We start from the raw sequence: 14,424 nt of genomic DNA on the forward strand, positions 1-14,424 counted from the left end.
GTAGGGTAGTGGAGCGGCTAGTCCCTGCACAGGAGCCCAGAGAGGCTCTTTGGCCCCCACCTTTACCTGGGGGCTCAGTTGCTCCACCGTAAGGCGGGACCTTTGGAGCCGGCGGGCTCAGATGCCCTGGTGCTCGGATTCTCGCGCCCCCGGGCCCTGTGTTTGCTCCACTGGCCCCCCGGCAGCTGCCCTGGCTCTCAGCTCCCCAGTCCCTTTGTTCCTGGGTGTGGGAAGGTTTCTTGGCCCCGTTTCTGCCTGGAAGTTCTGGGTTCCCCAGGGGACGCTGACCCCTTCCTTGGTCCTGGAGGAGCCCCCTTGGCTACCAGCTTGGCCAGACCCTCTCCCTGCCTCGTTTTGTAGCGCCATCCCCCGCTGCTCCTCTCCCTTCATCCTGCCCTGGCCAAGCTCTTCGTGGACACCCCGGGGGCAGGGTCCGAAGGGGGTCTCAGGCAGCCTGCTCGCTTCTCTGTGGGCCAGCCCTGCCGGGCCTGCCAGGGGCCTTGTGCCGCCCTCACCGTCTCTCCGGGAACGCCCTGGCTGCCGGCCCCAGGAGTGGTGGGAGGTGGGGAACACGTGGCCCATAAAGGTCTCCCACGTTAGGGAGGCCGTTAGATGAGAGACGGGGATGCTGGAGGTGGGGACACTGGGGTGGCCAGGAGTCCTCCTGGCGCTCTCCCGGGGCAGCTGCCGAGTGTGGCCTGCTGCTTCCTCCCGGGCGTGCTGGCAGAGGCCGAGTAGACAGTGTGGCAGAAGCTGGGCCGTTTCTGCCCACAGCCCGGGCAGACTTCCTTCCTGGCCACACACAGCCCCTTTCTAGTCTGACGTCTCCAAGAACGCAGAACAGTTTTCTTTGGCCACACCAGAGGCCCCCCGGACCACCCTCTCTCGCTCTGCCGGACACTTGGCTCTGCAGCCACGAGGGTCTGGATCTCATGCCCTTGGCCCGCCACCCTCCGTCACTGTTCGTGGCGTTCCCTGAGAGGCTTCAAATCCAGTGGTTGCAGGCAGGCCCGGAGGCAGGCTGCACTGGCGTCCGCCTGCGCCGCGTGCTAGCACCCAGCGTCTCTGAGCCTCGGCTTCTTCACCTGCCACGTGGAGTGATAATGGTGCCCACCTGCTCAGGTCGTCAGACCAGCTCCGGCCTTGGGCCGCATTCCCTGCCCCCATCCCCGCTGGCTATTCTGAGCGCTGGGGCTCCAGAATGCATACTGTGTGGGGGGTCAAGTGTAGCGAGGGGCGAGGTGACATCATTGCCGGCAGTTCCCCCGGGCAGCCTGGCACATAGTAGGTGTTCAGAGAAGGTTGGCTCCTTCCCCTCCCCGTCTCTGGCCTTCAGTGACGTCCTCTTGGTTGGAACCCCTGTGACATTTCGTATCTGCCGAGGTCACCTGACACCATTTCTGCCCACACTGCGAGTCTCCAACGTGATCCGTGTCCACGGCCATCCCTGAAGGGTGGAGACCAGCCTTGCACATCGGGTGTCTTGATCCCAGAGTCTCTGTTCCCAGTTAGTGCTCCCTAACAGCTGTTGGCGGGTCTTCTAGTAGAGATGGGAGCTGATGGGAGTAGCCAGATCCTCCACTCTTGACACCCCTCAAGGCTGACGGGGCTGGGGTTCCCCTCTTTTGCAGCATCAGCCTCCGAGAGTTGAAGACCATCTTGCCCCTGGTCAACTTCAAAGTGAGCAGCGCCAAGTTCCTCAAAGATAAGTTCGTGGTAAGTTTTGTGGCTCAGCCTGGCGCTTTTGTGAACCCAGGGCTACGTGTGCCTTTCCCATGAAGCCGCTCCGTGCCTTTGAGCTCCACTGAATGGTGCCCAAGGAAGTCCCCCGCCTCCAGATTCATCCATCTTAGTCTGGAGAGAGGGACTGTGCGAAGATCCTAGGCCCGTGTTCTCAGTCACGGCAGAGGACGTCATCCACGAAGACCGTGTTCCCCGAGCTGCGTGACGTGGGACGTTTCCACCAGTCCAACTTTGCCTTTCCCTCACTACCCCACAGCCTGTTTTCCTTCTAATGATATGAACCCATGTGTTTCTTTTGGAAAGTATTATGAAAGGTTCCTTATATAGGTTGCCAGGGACGTGGCATTTTGTCTTCAGGTCCTGATAGCGTAGTTGTCAGAGGTGACTCTTCTCTGCCCTTCCCCTCCCCTCGCACCCACCTCTCCCTTCATCCACTGATCCTCCACCCATCCTCCCATCCCTCCATCCCTCCTGCCACCCGTCATTTAATTTGTTTACGTTCTTGTGTAATTAAGCCGTTGGTAGATCTGGGGCGGGTCATTCCATGAGTGACGGGGTAGCGTAGCACAGGTGGGGCTCTTCTGAAGAGCGTAAGGATGGAGGTGATCCATAGGCGTTCTTTCTGGCCTTCAGAGAGATGTTGACTCTCGTCAAGGAACCCAACAACACTCTATCCCAGTAGTCCCAGTTGGTGGACTCACAGGGGCATGTCACAGGATTCCCCAGCTGAAGGAGCTCATTCATTTTTATACCAGTGAGCTCCCGGAACAGTTACCCCACTTTATGGCTTATCAAGCCATCTTTTGGCCCGCCCCCATCATTCGAACTAGTCCAAGAAGGCAAAACCAGAGAAGGGTGGGGACTGACAGAAGAGAGATGGGAGAGGCATTTACCACTGACCGCCACGTAGTTGGAATTTTGTTCTTTATCAAGCCTTTACCAAGCAGGTGCTACGTGGATGTTATCTGGTTTGGTTTCAAGGAAGTCCAAGGAGGGTAATGGTGGTTCTCCCATTTTACAGATGAAGAAACGGAGGGTCTGAGGGGGTCAAGTGATTTGCCCAAAGCTGTGAAGCCATTCAGGGGACAGACCTTGACTGGAGTTGAGCTCTGTTAATTCTAAAGGCTCGGTTCATTTTCTTATGCTTTTAAAAATGACCTATCTGTACATGCCCTATAAATATGTCTAGATTTGTAAGTGTCTTCTGCCCCCAAATGGAGGAGCTCTGCATTATGGCTCTTGGAATTCTGGCTAAGGTCCTTCCCTTTTGGGGAGTCAAGGGAAGGCTCTTACCAGGAATCCCTGGTGGGTATGTTCTCCAGGCAGATAAATTAGGAAACTTGTGGACAGCTGGGTTCAGAGGAATGCGAGTTTGATTTTAACCAGTGTTGTAGCAGAGCCATGGTATTTCTGTGCACAGGGAGGAGGCATTCTTGTGGTGGACAAGAAAAATCGTGTGGTCACTTTTTTTTTTTTTATATTTACAGGAAATAGGCGCACACAAAGATGAACTCAGCTTTGAACAGTTCCATCTCTTCTATAAAAAACTTATGTTTGAACAGCAAAAATTGGTAAGATGATTCTTTTTTTCCCATTCACTTTTTGAAGGTTTTGATAGTCTTATTTTACCTTACTTTTAAAAATTGAAGTGTAGTTGGTGTACAATATTATATGAGTTACAGGTGTACAGTGTAGTGATTCACACTCAGTTGGGACAGGAGCTTGGATGCTGTCTTCCAGCAACCTTATCCACCTCGTCTCCCTTCCAGGGTTTTTTTTTTTTTTTTTTCCTTCTAATAGGGATTTGAAAGCTGGTAATATTCTTCTGGGTGAGGATGGCTCAGTACAAATAGCAGGTAAAGCTGACAAAGATAAAACATTCTTTACCTGTTTACAGAAGTGTTGGGGCTTCAAAGAATGTAGACTTTTTCCTAAGAAATGAACAAATTGCATGTAATCTGTGTTTTTAAATTGAAGTATAGTCGATGTACAATATTACGTAAGTTACAGGTGTACAGTGTAGTGATTCACAATTTTTAAAGGTTATACTCCATTTATAGTTATTATAGAATGTGGGTTATAGTCTCTGTGTTGTACAATATATGCTTGTAGCTTATTTTACATGTAATAGTTTGTACCTCTTAATCCCCTACCCCTATACTGCCCCTCCTCCCTTCCCTCTCCCTACTGGTAACCACTAATTTGTCCTCTATATCTGTGAGTCTCTTTCTTTTTTTTGTTATATTCACTAGTTTGTTGTATTTTTTAGATTCCACGTGTAAGTGATATCATACAGTATTTGTCTTTCTCTGTCTGACTTATTTCACTTAGCATGATACCCTCCAAGTCCATCCGTGTTGTTGCAAATGGCAATTATTTCATTCTTGTTTATGGCTGAGTAGTATTCCACTCTGTGTGTGTGTGTGTGTGTATCTATCTGTATATCTATCACATCTTCTTTATCCATTCATCTGCTGATGGACACCTAGGTTGCTTCTATATCTTGACAATTATTAATCATGCTGCTGTGAACATTGTGGGTGCATGTATCTTTTCGAATTAGTGCTTTTGTTTCTTTTGGATATACACCCAGGAGTGGACGTGCTGGGTCATATGGTAGCTCTATTTTTAGTTTTCTGAGAAACCTCCATACTGTTTTCCACAGTGGCTGCATCAGTTCATAGTCCCGTCAACAGTGTAGGAGGGTTTCCTTTTCTCCACACCCTCCCCAGCGTTTGTTATTTGTGTTCTTTTTGATGATGGCCACTCTGATGAGTCTGAGGTGGTATCTCACTGTGGTTTGGATTTACATTTCCCTGATGATTAGTGATGTTGAGCATCTCTTCTTGTGCCTGTCGGCCGTCCGCATGGGTAAGCTAATTCTTGAGCAAATGATCGAATGATTTTTTGTTTCCCCTGTGTTTCAAAGTCCAGCATGTTCCTAAGAGACCCATGAGAAGTGTTCTGTCTCCCTTCTAGTCAAGGAACTATCAAGTGGGAATGGCAGTGACATCATATTTTCGTCTATTAGGTTGGCAAAAGTTTTAAATGTTATAGAGCTATGGGGACAGTGTGGGGAAATGGTTCTCTCATACCTTTGCGGTGGGAATATGAGTGGCCGTCAGTCTGACTGGAATTTAGTCTGAGCCTATTAAAGTAAAAACGGTTCTACTAACTCTGTCATCTTGTTCTGGAAGGAAAGTTACCAAATTATTAATAGTAACTGTCTCGGGGTTGAGGAATTTTTGTGTGTTGTTCTTTTTATACTTTTATTCCTTGTTAATGAGAATATGGTTTTCGATTAAGATAATATGCTATTGGGACTTCCCTGGTGGCGCAGTGGTTAAGAACCCGCCTGCCAATGCAGGGGACACAGGTTCAAGCCCTGGTCCGGGAAGATCCCACATGCCACGGAGCAACTAAGCCCGTGCGCCACAACTACTGAGCCTGTGTTCTGGAGCCCACGAGCCACAACTACTGAGCCCGCGTGCCACAACTACTGAAGGCTGCGCACCTAGAGCCCCTGCTCCACAACAAGAGAAGCCACCTCAGTGAGAAGCCGGCGCACCGCAACGAAGAGCAGCCCCCGCTCGCCGCAACTAGAGAGAGCCCGTGGGCAGCAGTGAAGACCCAACGCAGCCAAAGATAAAATTAAATAAATAAATAAGTATATTAGGAAAAAGATAATATGCTATTTTAAACTTAAATTAAGACGTGCATACATTTTGACCTGACAGTGGCATTTGAGGGCCTCTGTTTTAGAGAAATGAAAGCACTGAGACCTAAGAGTGTATCACTAGATTGTTTACTGCAGCATTACTTACGCTGGCGAAATACTTGGGAGCCATCTGAATGCCTCTCAGTAGAGCAAAAGCTGGGTAAGTTATGGTGCATCCATACTGTGCGACACTGTGCAGCTGATTAAGAAGCCTGAGTCTGTCGTGTTTCTGTCCATCTGGAGGGATGTTCGTGGTATTTTGTGAGGAAAACCAGCTGCAGATTCACGCAACGAGCTAGGTCTGATTTTTTGGTAACAAACAGTACTCCTCCTATATATGTTTGTGAGTGTTTTTATGAACAAGGAGAAGGTATGGAAGAGTATACACACCTCACATTTAAATAGATTACTGTGGTTTAAATTTATTTATTTATTTTTGGCTGCGTTGGGTCTTCGTTGCTGCATGCGGGCTTTCTCCAGTTGTGGCGAGCGGGGGCTGCTGTTCGTGTGGTGCGCGGGCTTCCCATTGCGGTGGCTTCTCTTGTTGCGGAGCGTGGGTTCTAGGCATGCGGGCTTGGTAGTTGTGGCAGGTGGGCCCTAGAGCGCAGGCTCAGTAGTTGTGGCTCGCGGGCTCTAGAGTGCAGGCTCAGTAGTTGTGGCTCGCGGGCCCTAGAGCGCAGGCTCAGTAGCCGTGGCACACGGGCTTAGTTGCTCCGCGGCATGTGGGATCTTCCCGGACCAGGGCTCGAACCCGTGTCCCCGGCATTGGCAGGCGGATTCTTAACCACTGCGCCACCAGGGAAGTCCCTCACATTTAATGTTGATTTTGTGTGTGTCCTGGAGGGATTTGGAAAGATGCTCAGGAGAGATAATTAAATTTGTCTTTGCACCACTCCGTTTTCAACTTGTTCCAAGTAGCACGTTATTTTTGCAATCTAAAAAAAATGTCCTATAAAGCATAAGGCTTAAAAAGGGAGGCATTCAGTTTGATGCAGGGAGCAGCGTGCCTGGTGGGTGGTTACTGCTGTTACTGTTGGAAAAGGGCTTTGCAGGGGGCCGAGGTGGGTCCAGAGCAGAGCTGCGAGGGAGCAGAGAGTGGGTAGGACTTGGAGCAAGACGGACCTGCTTTCTTTGGCTGTGTGATCTTGGGCCAGCCACTGACCACTTCCAGCCTCGGTCTTCTCATGCAGCAATCGGGGCTGTGATTCCTGCCCCACCGGGCTCTGGGGAGGGCTGACGGGGGACTGGAGGGCAAGAGCGCAGGCATTTTAAAGTGATGAGTGTGAAAGACAGTTATCAGTTGCCTTCTGCCTGCAGGCTGGCCGCAGGGTGAGGCCTCTTGATAGGTGACCACTGGCCTTGGGATTTCGGATGTATCTGAGGTAGAGAAATGGGAGAAGCATTTCTTGTCTGCCTAGACTGGGGAAAAATACATTATTTCATAGCGTAAAAGATTCAGTTGCAGTGTGTTCACTTTTTCACACAAGTGATAATTAGTTCTTGGTTTGCCAAATAGAGTAGAAAGATCGTAGGCTTTGGAGGTTGAAAGACCTGGATTCCAGCCCCAACTTGATCTCTAACTGCCCAAGTGATTTTGGGGAAAGCCATCTTTCCCCCCTTCACTCAGCCTCCTCTGTAAAGTGAAGGTATTAAATCAGGTCATTGGTTATACAACTTTAAAGCTGTCTAACCCCGCTCCCCTTTTTTGTACGAAACCTTAATTAAGAAAACTCTGCTGCATAAAAGCTGATCAAAACACTTTTTACGTTAAAATCTGTAACTTTTATTCATAATCAGTTCTTGAGAGCAATGAAAATGTTGTGATGATAGTATAAAAATGAAATCCAGAATAATGACAATTGCTCTCTTAGGCAGTTGACCAGGACTGAGAAAAACTTGATTCACTCAAGATAAGTAGTTGCAAAAAACAAGTTTTATCATCGTTTGTCTGGAAATTTCAAGGTACTGTCTCATGAGGCAGAGAGCAGGCGAAGCTTGGGAGTAAGGTTCCCATAAAAGCTGTTGCATCTGCCAATACAGGTTACCCACCACTCATGGTCTGCACCGTGATAAAATTCCACATAAGAGCACTTTTCATTGTGGTTCTTTCTAAGGCTCATGTATGTGTGTTTGAGAGGGAGCAGGAAGAGAAAGAAATTTGAGTCAGATTTCTGCAGAATCCCTGAGTCCTCTGGGGGTACCCTAGATGGCCCAGTTTTGGGGAAAAACATCTGTAAGTACCAGAGGTTACCCTGGTGGCCAGAATGCCACATTCAGCCAGCATTCGGTTGTACTTGGCCTAATGGTTTAAATGTTTTTTAAATGAATTGCCTACATTTAAAACTTGAGAGATTTCTTATTAAGATCCAGATTTTTCACTTCTCTTGGGAAAGAAAGAAATCGAGATCTGGCTATATTTGGCAGCCTCTGAGCCGAGGGGAGCATGCTTTCTCTGGTGTGCCCCAGCCCTTCCCCCAACCACCCCCATCCGGCTCTCTCTGCTAATTTATGTCACCTGCCCAGTCCCTGAGACCTTCTGGGTCAACAGCCTCTCCATCACTGGAGGGTGTAACTGTCCAGTCTGGCCACTGCATATTTTAATTCAGTGACTTGGAATTTGAATAACAAAGCCCCAGGCTCTATAGATAGTGACTGGCCAACTTGAGAAGCCTCAGTGCTGTTGTGTAGGTAAATGCTTCTCCCCTGTCAGCATATCATTACTTACTGAGCTCCTCGCTGGAAGCTCAGGGCAGAGCAAAGCATTACCTCTGTGCTCTTAGGGGCACAGCTGGCTCTCTTGGGCTCCTTGCGGAGACAGGGCCATTCATGGTGATTGATGATGCCCAGACCTAAATCCAGGGGGTGGGGTCCTGCTTACCAGTAGCTATAGGTCTCCAGCTTGAAGTTGCCAGTCCCTCCTTGTGTCTAACCACCCGCTTATGTTGCTGCTGTGAAGCCTCAAAGCTTCCAAAAGCTTGCCAGCAGCAGGAAGATAAGACATTTAATTCCATGTGTGTCCCCCTAGTGGGGGGGTATATCTCTGACTAGGCTGTCATAACAGTATTGTGAATAAAGATCAGAGCTAACATTTCCTAAGTGTGAACTCTATGCTGGGCGCTGTGCTCTATGTCTTACATACATTTAATTCTCCTGGCAGCCCTGTGGGAGAGGTACTGTTATTATCCTCATTTTGTGGAAGAACTTGCTGACACTCAGGTTACTTGCTGGATGGAGGTCATGAGGTTACTAAGCTGCAGAGCTAGAATTTGAGTTCTCCTGTGCTCAGCTTCACTGCCCACCCACTGATACTTCTTTTTAATTTTTTAAACTTTGGTATTAAGGGAAATTTCAAACAGAGACAAGCAGAGATAATAGTGTAATAACCCCCGCCCCCAAGAAAAAGCACCTGGCAGCCAATTTTCAGCAATGGTCACCTCATGGTCATCTTATTTCATCTTTGCCCCTACCCACCTCCCTCTTCTCAGAAGGGGTTTTTTTTTTTTTTTTTTTTCTGTGGTACGCGGGCCTCTCACTGTTGTGGCCTCTCCCGTTGCGGAGCACAGGCTCCGGACGCGCAGGCTCAGCGGCCACGGCTCACGGGCCCAGCCGCTCCGCGGCATGTGGGATCTTCCCGGATCGGGGCACGAACCCGCGTCCCCTGCATCGGCAGGCGGACTCTCAACCACTGCGCCACCAGGGAAGCCCTCTCAGATGGTTTTGAAGCAACCCTAAGACACTGTTTTTCCTTCCTTAAATATTTGAATCTAATACCCAGCTTCATCACTGCTACTTTGCTGCCTCCCCAGCAAACCTGTGAAGTCCCCCCTTGGTTACTGGAGGCTGGGGGTCTGGCGTTTACAGGCCTTGATTATAAGTGAAGATGGTTGAGTAACATCACTCTTGCTCTCGGCCCAGGACTGGAGTTTCAACCCCATGGGATTAGGTGGTTGGGTTACTGTTGATTCATCTGTTTTTACCCGCTGCCGTTTCACGTGCTCTATTCTTGGTACCCTCTAGTAGGTTAGTTTGGAAACGCGTTAGGGTTCTGTATTACTTATGTATTGCTTACGTATTATGTGTATGAGTTCTGTATTGCTGGCATGTTACATAACAGTATTACCACGATGCACGTTTGCTCTCTCAGTTTCTGGGGCTCAGGCATCCAGGTGTGCCTTAGCTGGATTCTCTGCTTTGGGGTTTCACAAAAAGCTGCATTTAAGATTTCCACTGAGGCTGTGGTCTCATCTGAGGCTCAGATGGGAAAAGGTCAGCTTCCGTGCTCATGTGGTGGTAGCAGCATTCAGTTCCTTGCGGTTGTAGGACTGATGGCTCCAGCTTCTCGTTGGCCGCCCGCAGCTCCTAGTGGCTGCCCACGGCTTCTCCATGTATGGGGCTCCGTGCATGGCTGTTTGTTTCCTCAAAGCCAGCAAGACAGGTTCCCCAAGCATATAAAAACATCATCGTGTAATCATATGCACATAATTATGTACATCCATTACGTGCATATAAAAACATCATCGTGTAATCATATGCACATAATTGTGTACATCCATTACCTTTGCAAGTTACAGGGATAAGGCAAGGGTCTGAATACCAGGAGGTAGAGATCCTGGGGCCTTCTGTCTGTCCACCATGGGTTCCCATGAACCCAAGTCTGAGTCGCCGTGCAGCAGCTCACAAATAATCAGTAATCGGCTCACAAATTATGTCCAGTGCAGTTGAAAGAACAAATGCCTTCCCAGCCTTGCAAGGTGCCAGGGAACATAAGCACACGCAGCTCTCTGCCATCCCATTACTATCCCACTGGGGTCTGAATATAGGTGATTTCTGTTGCTTGTTTGCCTGTTAAAGTAGAAAACAACTCTGCTGTAACTTAAGGTGGCACTGATTTTCCTTTAGCATTGCTTTTGGCTAGGAGCAGTGTTAAATTTCCTGACCGTCATGGGGTGACGGTAGCTATGCTAGATGGTTGTTGCGAAGATTAAAAGAACTGGTAGGAAAAAAAATGAACTGGAAGGTCTCAGTCACCCAGCAGAGGGCCTGGTATGCAAAGCTGCCCTCAGAACGTGGTATCTACTGTCACTGTCAGCCTGTCTTTACGAGGCAGAATCCCCCTGGGAGGAGGTGGGGGCAGCTGGCCTCCGGTGTTCCTGCTCTCTGTCCTGTTTCTAAAAGACCATCTTGGACATGGAAACAACCTAAATGTCCATAAACAGATGAACGGATAAAGAAAATGTGGTACATATACACGATGGAATATTACTCAGCCAGAAAAAAGAATGAAATAATGCCATTTGTAGCAATGTGGATGGACCTAGAGATTATTATACTCAGTGAAGTAAGTCAGAAGAGAAAGACAAATATCATATGATATCACTTATATGTGGAATCTAAAATATGGCACAACTGAAGTTATGTACGAAACAGAAACAGACCCACAGGCGTAGAGAACAAACTCGTGGTTGCCAAGGGAGAAGGGAAGGGGAGTGGGGGAGGGGTGGATTGGGAGTTTGGGGTTAGTAGATGCAAACTATTATATAGAGAATGGACAGACAACGAGGTTCTACTGTATAGCACAGGGAACTATATTCAATATCCTGTAATAAACCATAATGGAAAAGAATATATAGATATCTATATAGATATATTTGTATAACTGAATCACTTTGCTGTAGAGCAGAAATTAACACAGCGTTGTAATCGTCAATAAAATAAATTTTACAAAAAGACCATCTTGGTCACAATCAGTGGATTTCCCAGCAGGTCCTTTGATATCTCATGTACTGAAGCAGAAGACTAGGCAGCCTTCGACAGGAAATTTGTTTCTGATATCTGGATACATTTGACTACAAGGAAAGTAATGCACATTCAGCCCATAAAAGTTGAAAGTGCATTATAAAATAAAAAGGAAATTAAAATACCTGCAAGCCTACCCATGATTATACCTACAGTTATACATTCAATAAGAAGTTTGATGTTTACTCTTCCAGATTTTCCATGGGTGTGAGCGTGTGGGAAGAGAGAGACTAACATTCTGTCCTATGTTGGTGGAGGAGTCTAGGGAATATCGCAGGCTATCCTAATCAGTGGTCAGGGCAGAGAAGGGTCCACAGTGCAGAAGTTAGCAGTGAATCTGGTTAGCTTTCCTATCGCTGCAGTTTGTCCTCATGGCCGCTTCACATGACCTGCAAAGCACAGAGAGTGTGTAGGGCAAGTTACAGCGCCAGAGGATGTGATCACCTACGACGACGTAGGAAGATGCAATTCCCTGACCTTAGGTGGACCTCGGGGCCTCTGGGTCATTTCTGTCCCCTCCCTTTCGCGTGGCCCCTTCCCTTGTCTAGCTGGTAACTGCCTCTTCTCCTGAGGACCAAAAGTCATAGGTTACTTTTCCCTGTAGCCTTTTTTTTTTTTTTTTTTTTTTTTTTTTACATTTAGTTTATTTATTTTTATTTTTGTTCCAGATTTTCCATGGGTGTGAGCGTGTGGGAAGAGAGAGACTAACATTCTGTCCTATGTTGGTGGAGGAGTCTAGGGAATATCGCAGGCTATCCTAATCAGTGGTCAGGGCAGAGAAGGGTCCACAGTGCAGAAGTTAGCAGTGAATCTGGTTAGCTTTCCTATCGCTGCAGTTTGTCCTCATGGCCGCTTCACATGACCTGCAAAGCACAGAGAGTGTGTAGGGCAAGTTACAGCGCCAGAGGATGTGATCACCTACGACGACGTAGGAAGATGCAATTCCCTGACCTTAGGTGGACCTCGGGGCCTCTGGGTCATTTCTGTCCCCTCCCTTTCGCGTGGCCCCTTCCCTTGTCTAGCTGGTAACTGCCTCTTCTCCTGAGGACCAAAAGTCATAGGTTACTTTTCCCTGTAGCCTTTTTTTTTTTTTTTTTTTTTTTTTTTTACATTTAGTTTATTTATTTTTATTTTTGGCTGCGTTGGGTCTTCGTTGCGGTGCGCGGGCTTCTCATTGCAGTGGCTTCTCTTATTGCGAAGCACGGCGCGCGGGCTTCAGTAGCTGTGGCGCACGGGCTTAGTCGCTCCGCGACATGTGGGATCTGCCCGGGCCAGGGCCCGAACCCGTGTCCCCTGCATTGGCAGGCGGACTCCTAACCACTGTGCCACCAGGGAAGCCCTCCCTGTAGCCTTTTAATTTAACTTTAATTTAATTTAGTTTCCCTATAGCCTTTTACTTTTCCCCAGAGAAATTAATTTTTTATTTTAGTCATCCTTTCAATAAATGGGTGACTCAAGAAGGCACAGTGGTCAACTAAACAGACGTCACCCTGACCTTATTGAGCCTTTATTGGGGTCGCAGGGCATCAGAGGTGTTGCCCAGAGTCACAGAGGGCTGAATGCCCTGGCTTGGTAGGGTTTGGCCGTGTAGCCGTACACGGTAATGCGAAGATAAATTAATGGCTGCCTCCCCTGTGTGCCCATAGTATCTAGAGCATTCTGCCCTCGTTGCTAGGATGTTGTCATTTATTTTATGTGCCTTTGCACATGCTGTGTGGGGCAGTGGCGATTGACCAGGGTGGACCTGGGTTGAAATTCTGGCCCCTTGACGTTCCCGGTATATAACCTTGGAACAATTACGTGTGCTCCCTGAGCCCGTTTCTTGCTTCTGAGACAGGGTTTATTTTACTGCTTTCCTAATAGGATTGGTACGAGGAGTAACTGAGATGGGGGCTGCCCTGCGTCAGCTCGCAAACATGCCCCATCCCTTTCCCAGGGCGGCCGTAACAAAGGACCCACAACTGAGTGGCTTAAAAGAGCGGAACTTTATTCTCTCCCAGTTCTAGAGGTTAAGTCTGAAGCCGGGTGTGGGCAGAGCCACACCCCTTCCGATGGCTCTAGGGGACGATCTGTTCCTTGTCTCTCTCCAGCCTCTGCCGTTTGCTGGCCATGCTGGGTGCTTCTCACCTTGTAGATGCACCTCTCTAGTCTCTGCCTCCATCATCCCATGGGCACCGTCTCTCTGTGTGTCTGTCTGCAAATCTCCCTCTTTGTAAGGACTCCATTCATTGGATTTAGGGCCACCCTAATCTAGCATGACCTCAGCTTAACTTGATGGCATCTTCAAAGACCCTGTTTCCAAATAAGGCTGCATTCACTGGTGGTGTTAGGACTTGGACGTGTCTTTTGGGGGACGCAGTTCTACCCATAACACGTGCTGCACATTCTTCCATCTTTAGAACATCCTCCTGACACACCTCTCCCTTCCGGCTGCCGCCCCATTTCTCTGACCCTGTAGAGTGACCTATTCCAAGAGTGCCATCTACACCACCACCGTCTGCACTTCCTCCCCTCCCTCCACCTCTGGAGCCCATTCCAGTCGTGTTTCCGTGCCTCCTATCCCACAGCAGTTCACCTTGTCACATCACCGTTGACCTCCGCCTTGACAAGTACAGTGGTCCATCCTCTGGTCTTTGTTTTGTTCGCTCCGTGGCACGTGACCCACGTGACAGCCGGCCACTCTCTCCTTGATATTGTCACTTGGCTTTTGGCCGCTGCACCGTCTTCCTTCTCCTTGCACCTCGCCTTCCGCTGGCTCTCAGCCTCCTAGGCTGGGTCTTCAGTTTCTTGGCGTCTAATGGTTGGCATGACCCAGGTGAGGCTGCTGCTTAGCTGGCAAGCGCTGATACCAGTTGTTAAACTAGTTGCTGCCAGAGGGAGCTGGTGACTACCCTCTGCCCCCCCAGCCCGCTGGCCCCGGGAGGCTTGAGTGTACCCCACGGGGGACATCCAGTGCCCGTCAGCTCCTCAGCCAGCCCCCTGCTCACACGCACCGGCGTGTCCTCAAGCGTCTGTGGCCAGAGATGGTGAGGGACAGCTTTCCCTGCAGTTACGCTGGCACCCAGGCGGAGAAACGCCCAGTACCCGCTGCACCCCCAGAATGGCCTCCCAGCTGCTTTCAGGGAAAGACCCACCATGCTATTGCTGTTTTTTGTACATCCCTACCC

General features: G+C 49.0%; 1 protein-coding gene across 1 annotated transcript in view; it reads left to right on the forward strand.

The window, feature by feature from the left end:
* PLCG2 (phospholipase C gamma 2) overlaps window positions 1-14,424 on the forward strand; it is a 172,377-nt gene that overhangs the window by 73,808 nt on the left and 84,145 nt on the right. Inside the window, exons 6-7 of the mRNA XM_024124979.3 lie at window positions 1,632-1,716; window positions 3,231-3,314. Coding sequence (XP_023980747.1) covers window positions 1,632-1,716; window positions 3,231-3,314 — 169 coding nt within the window. The remainder of the gene's footprint in view (window positions 1-1,631; window positions 1,717-3,230; window positions 3,315-14,424) is intronic.

This window comes from Physeter macrocephalus, chromosome 17 (assembly GCF_002837175.3).
Source record: "Physeter macrocephalus isolate SW-GA chromosome 17, ASM283717v5, whole genome shotgun sequence".
NCBI classification, from domain to species: domain Eukaryota; kingdom Metazoa; phylum Chordata; class Mammalia; order Artiodactyla; family Physeteridae; genus Physeter; species Physeter macrocephalus.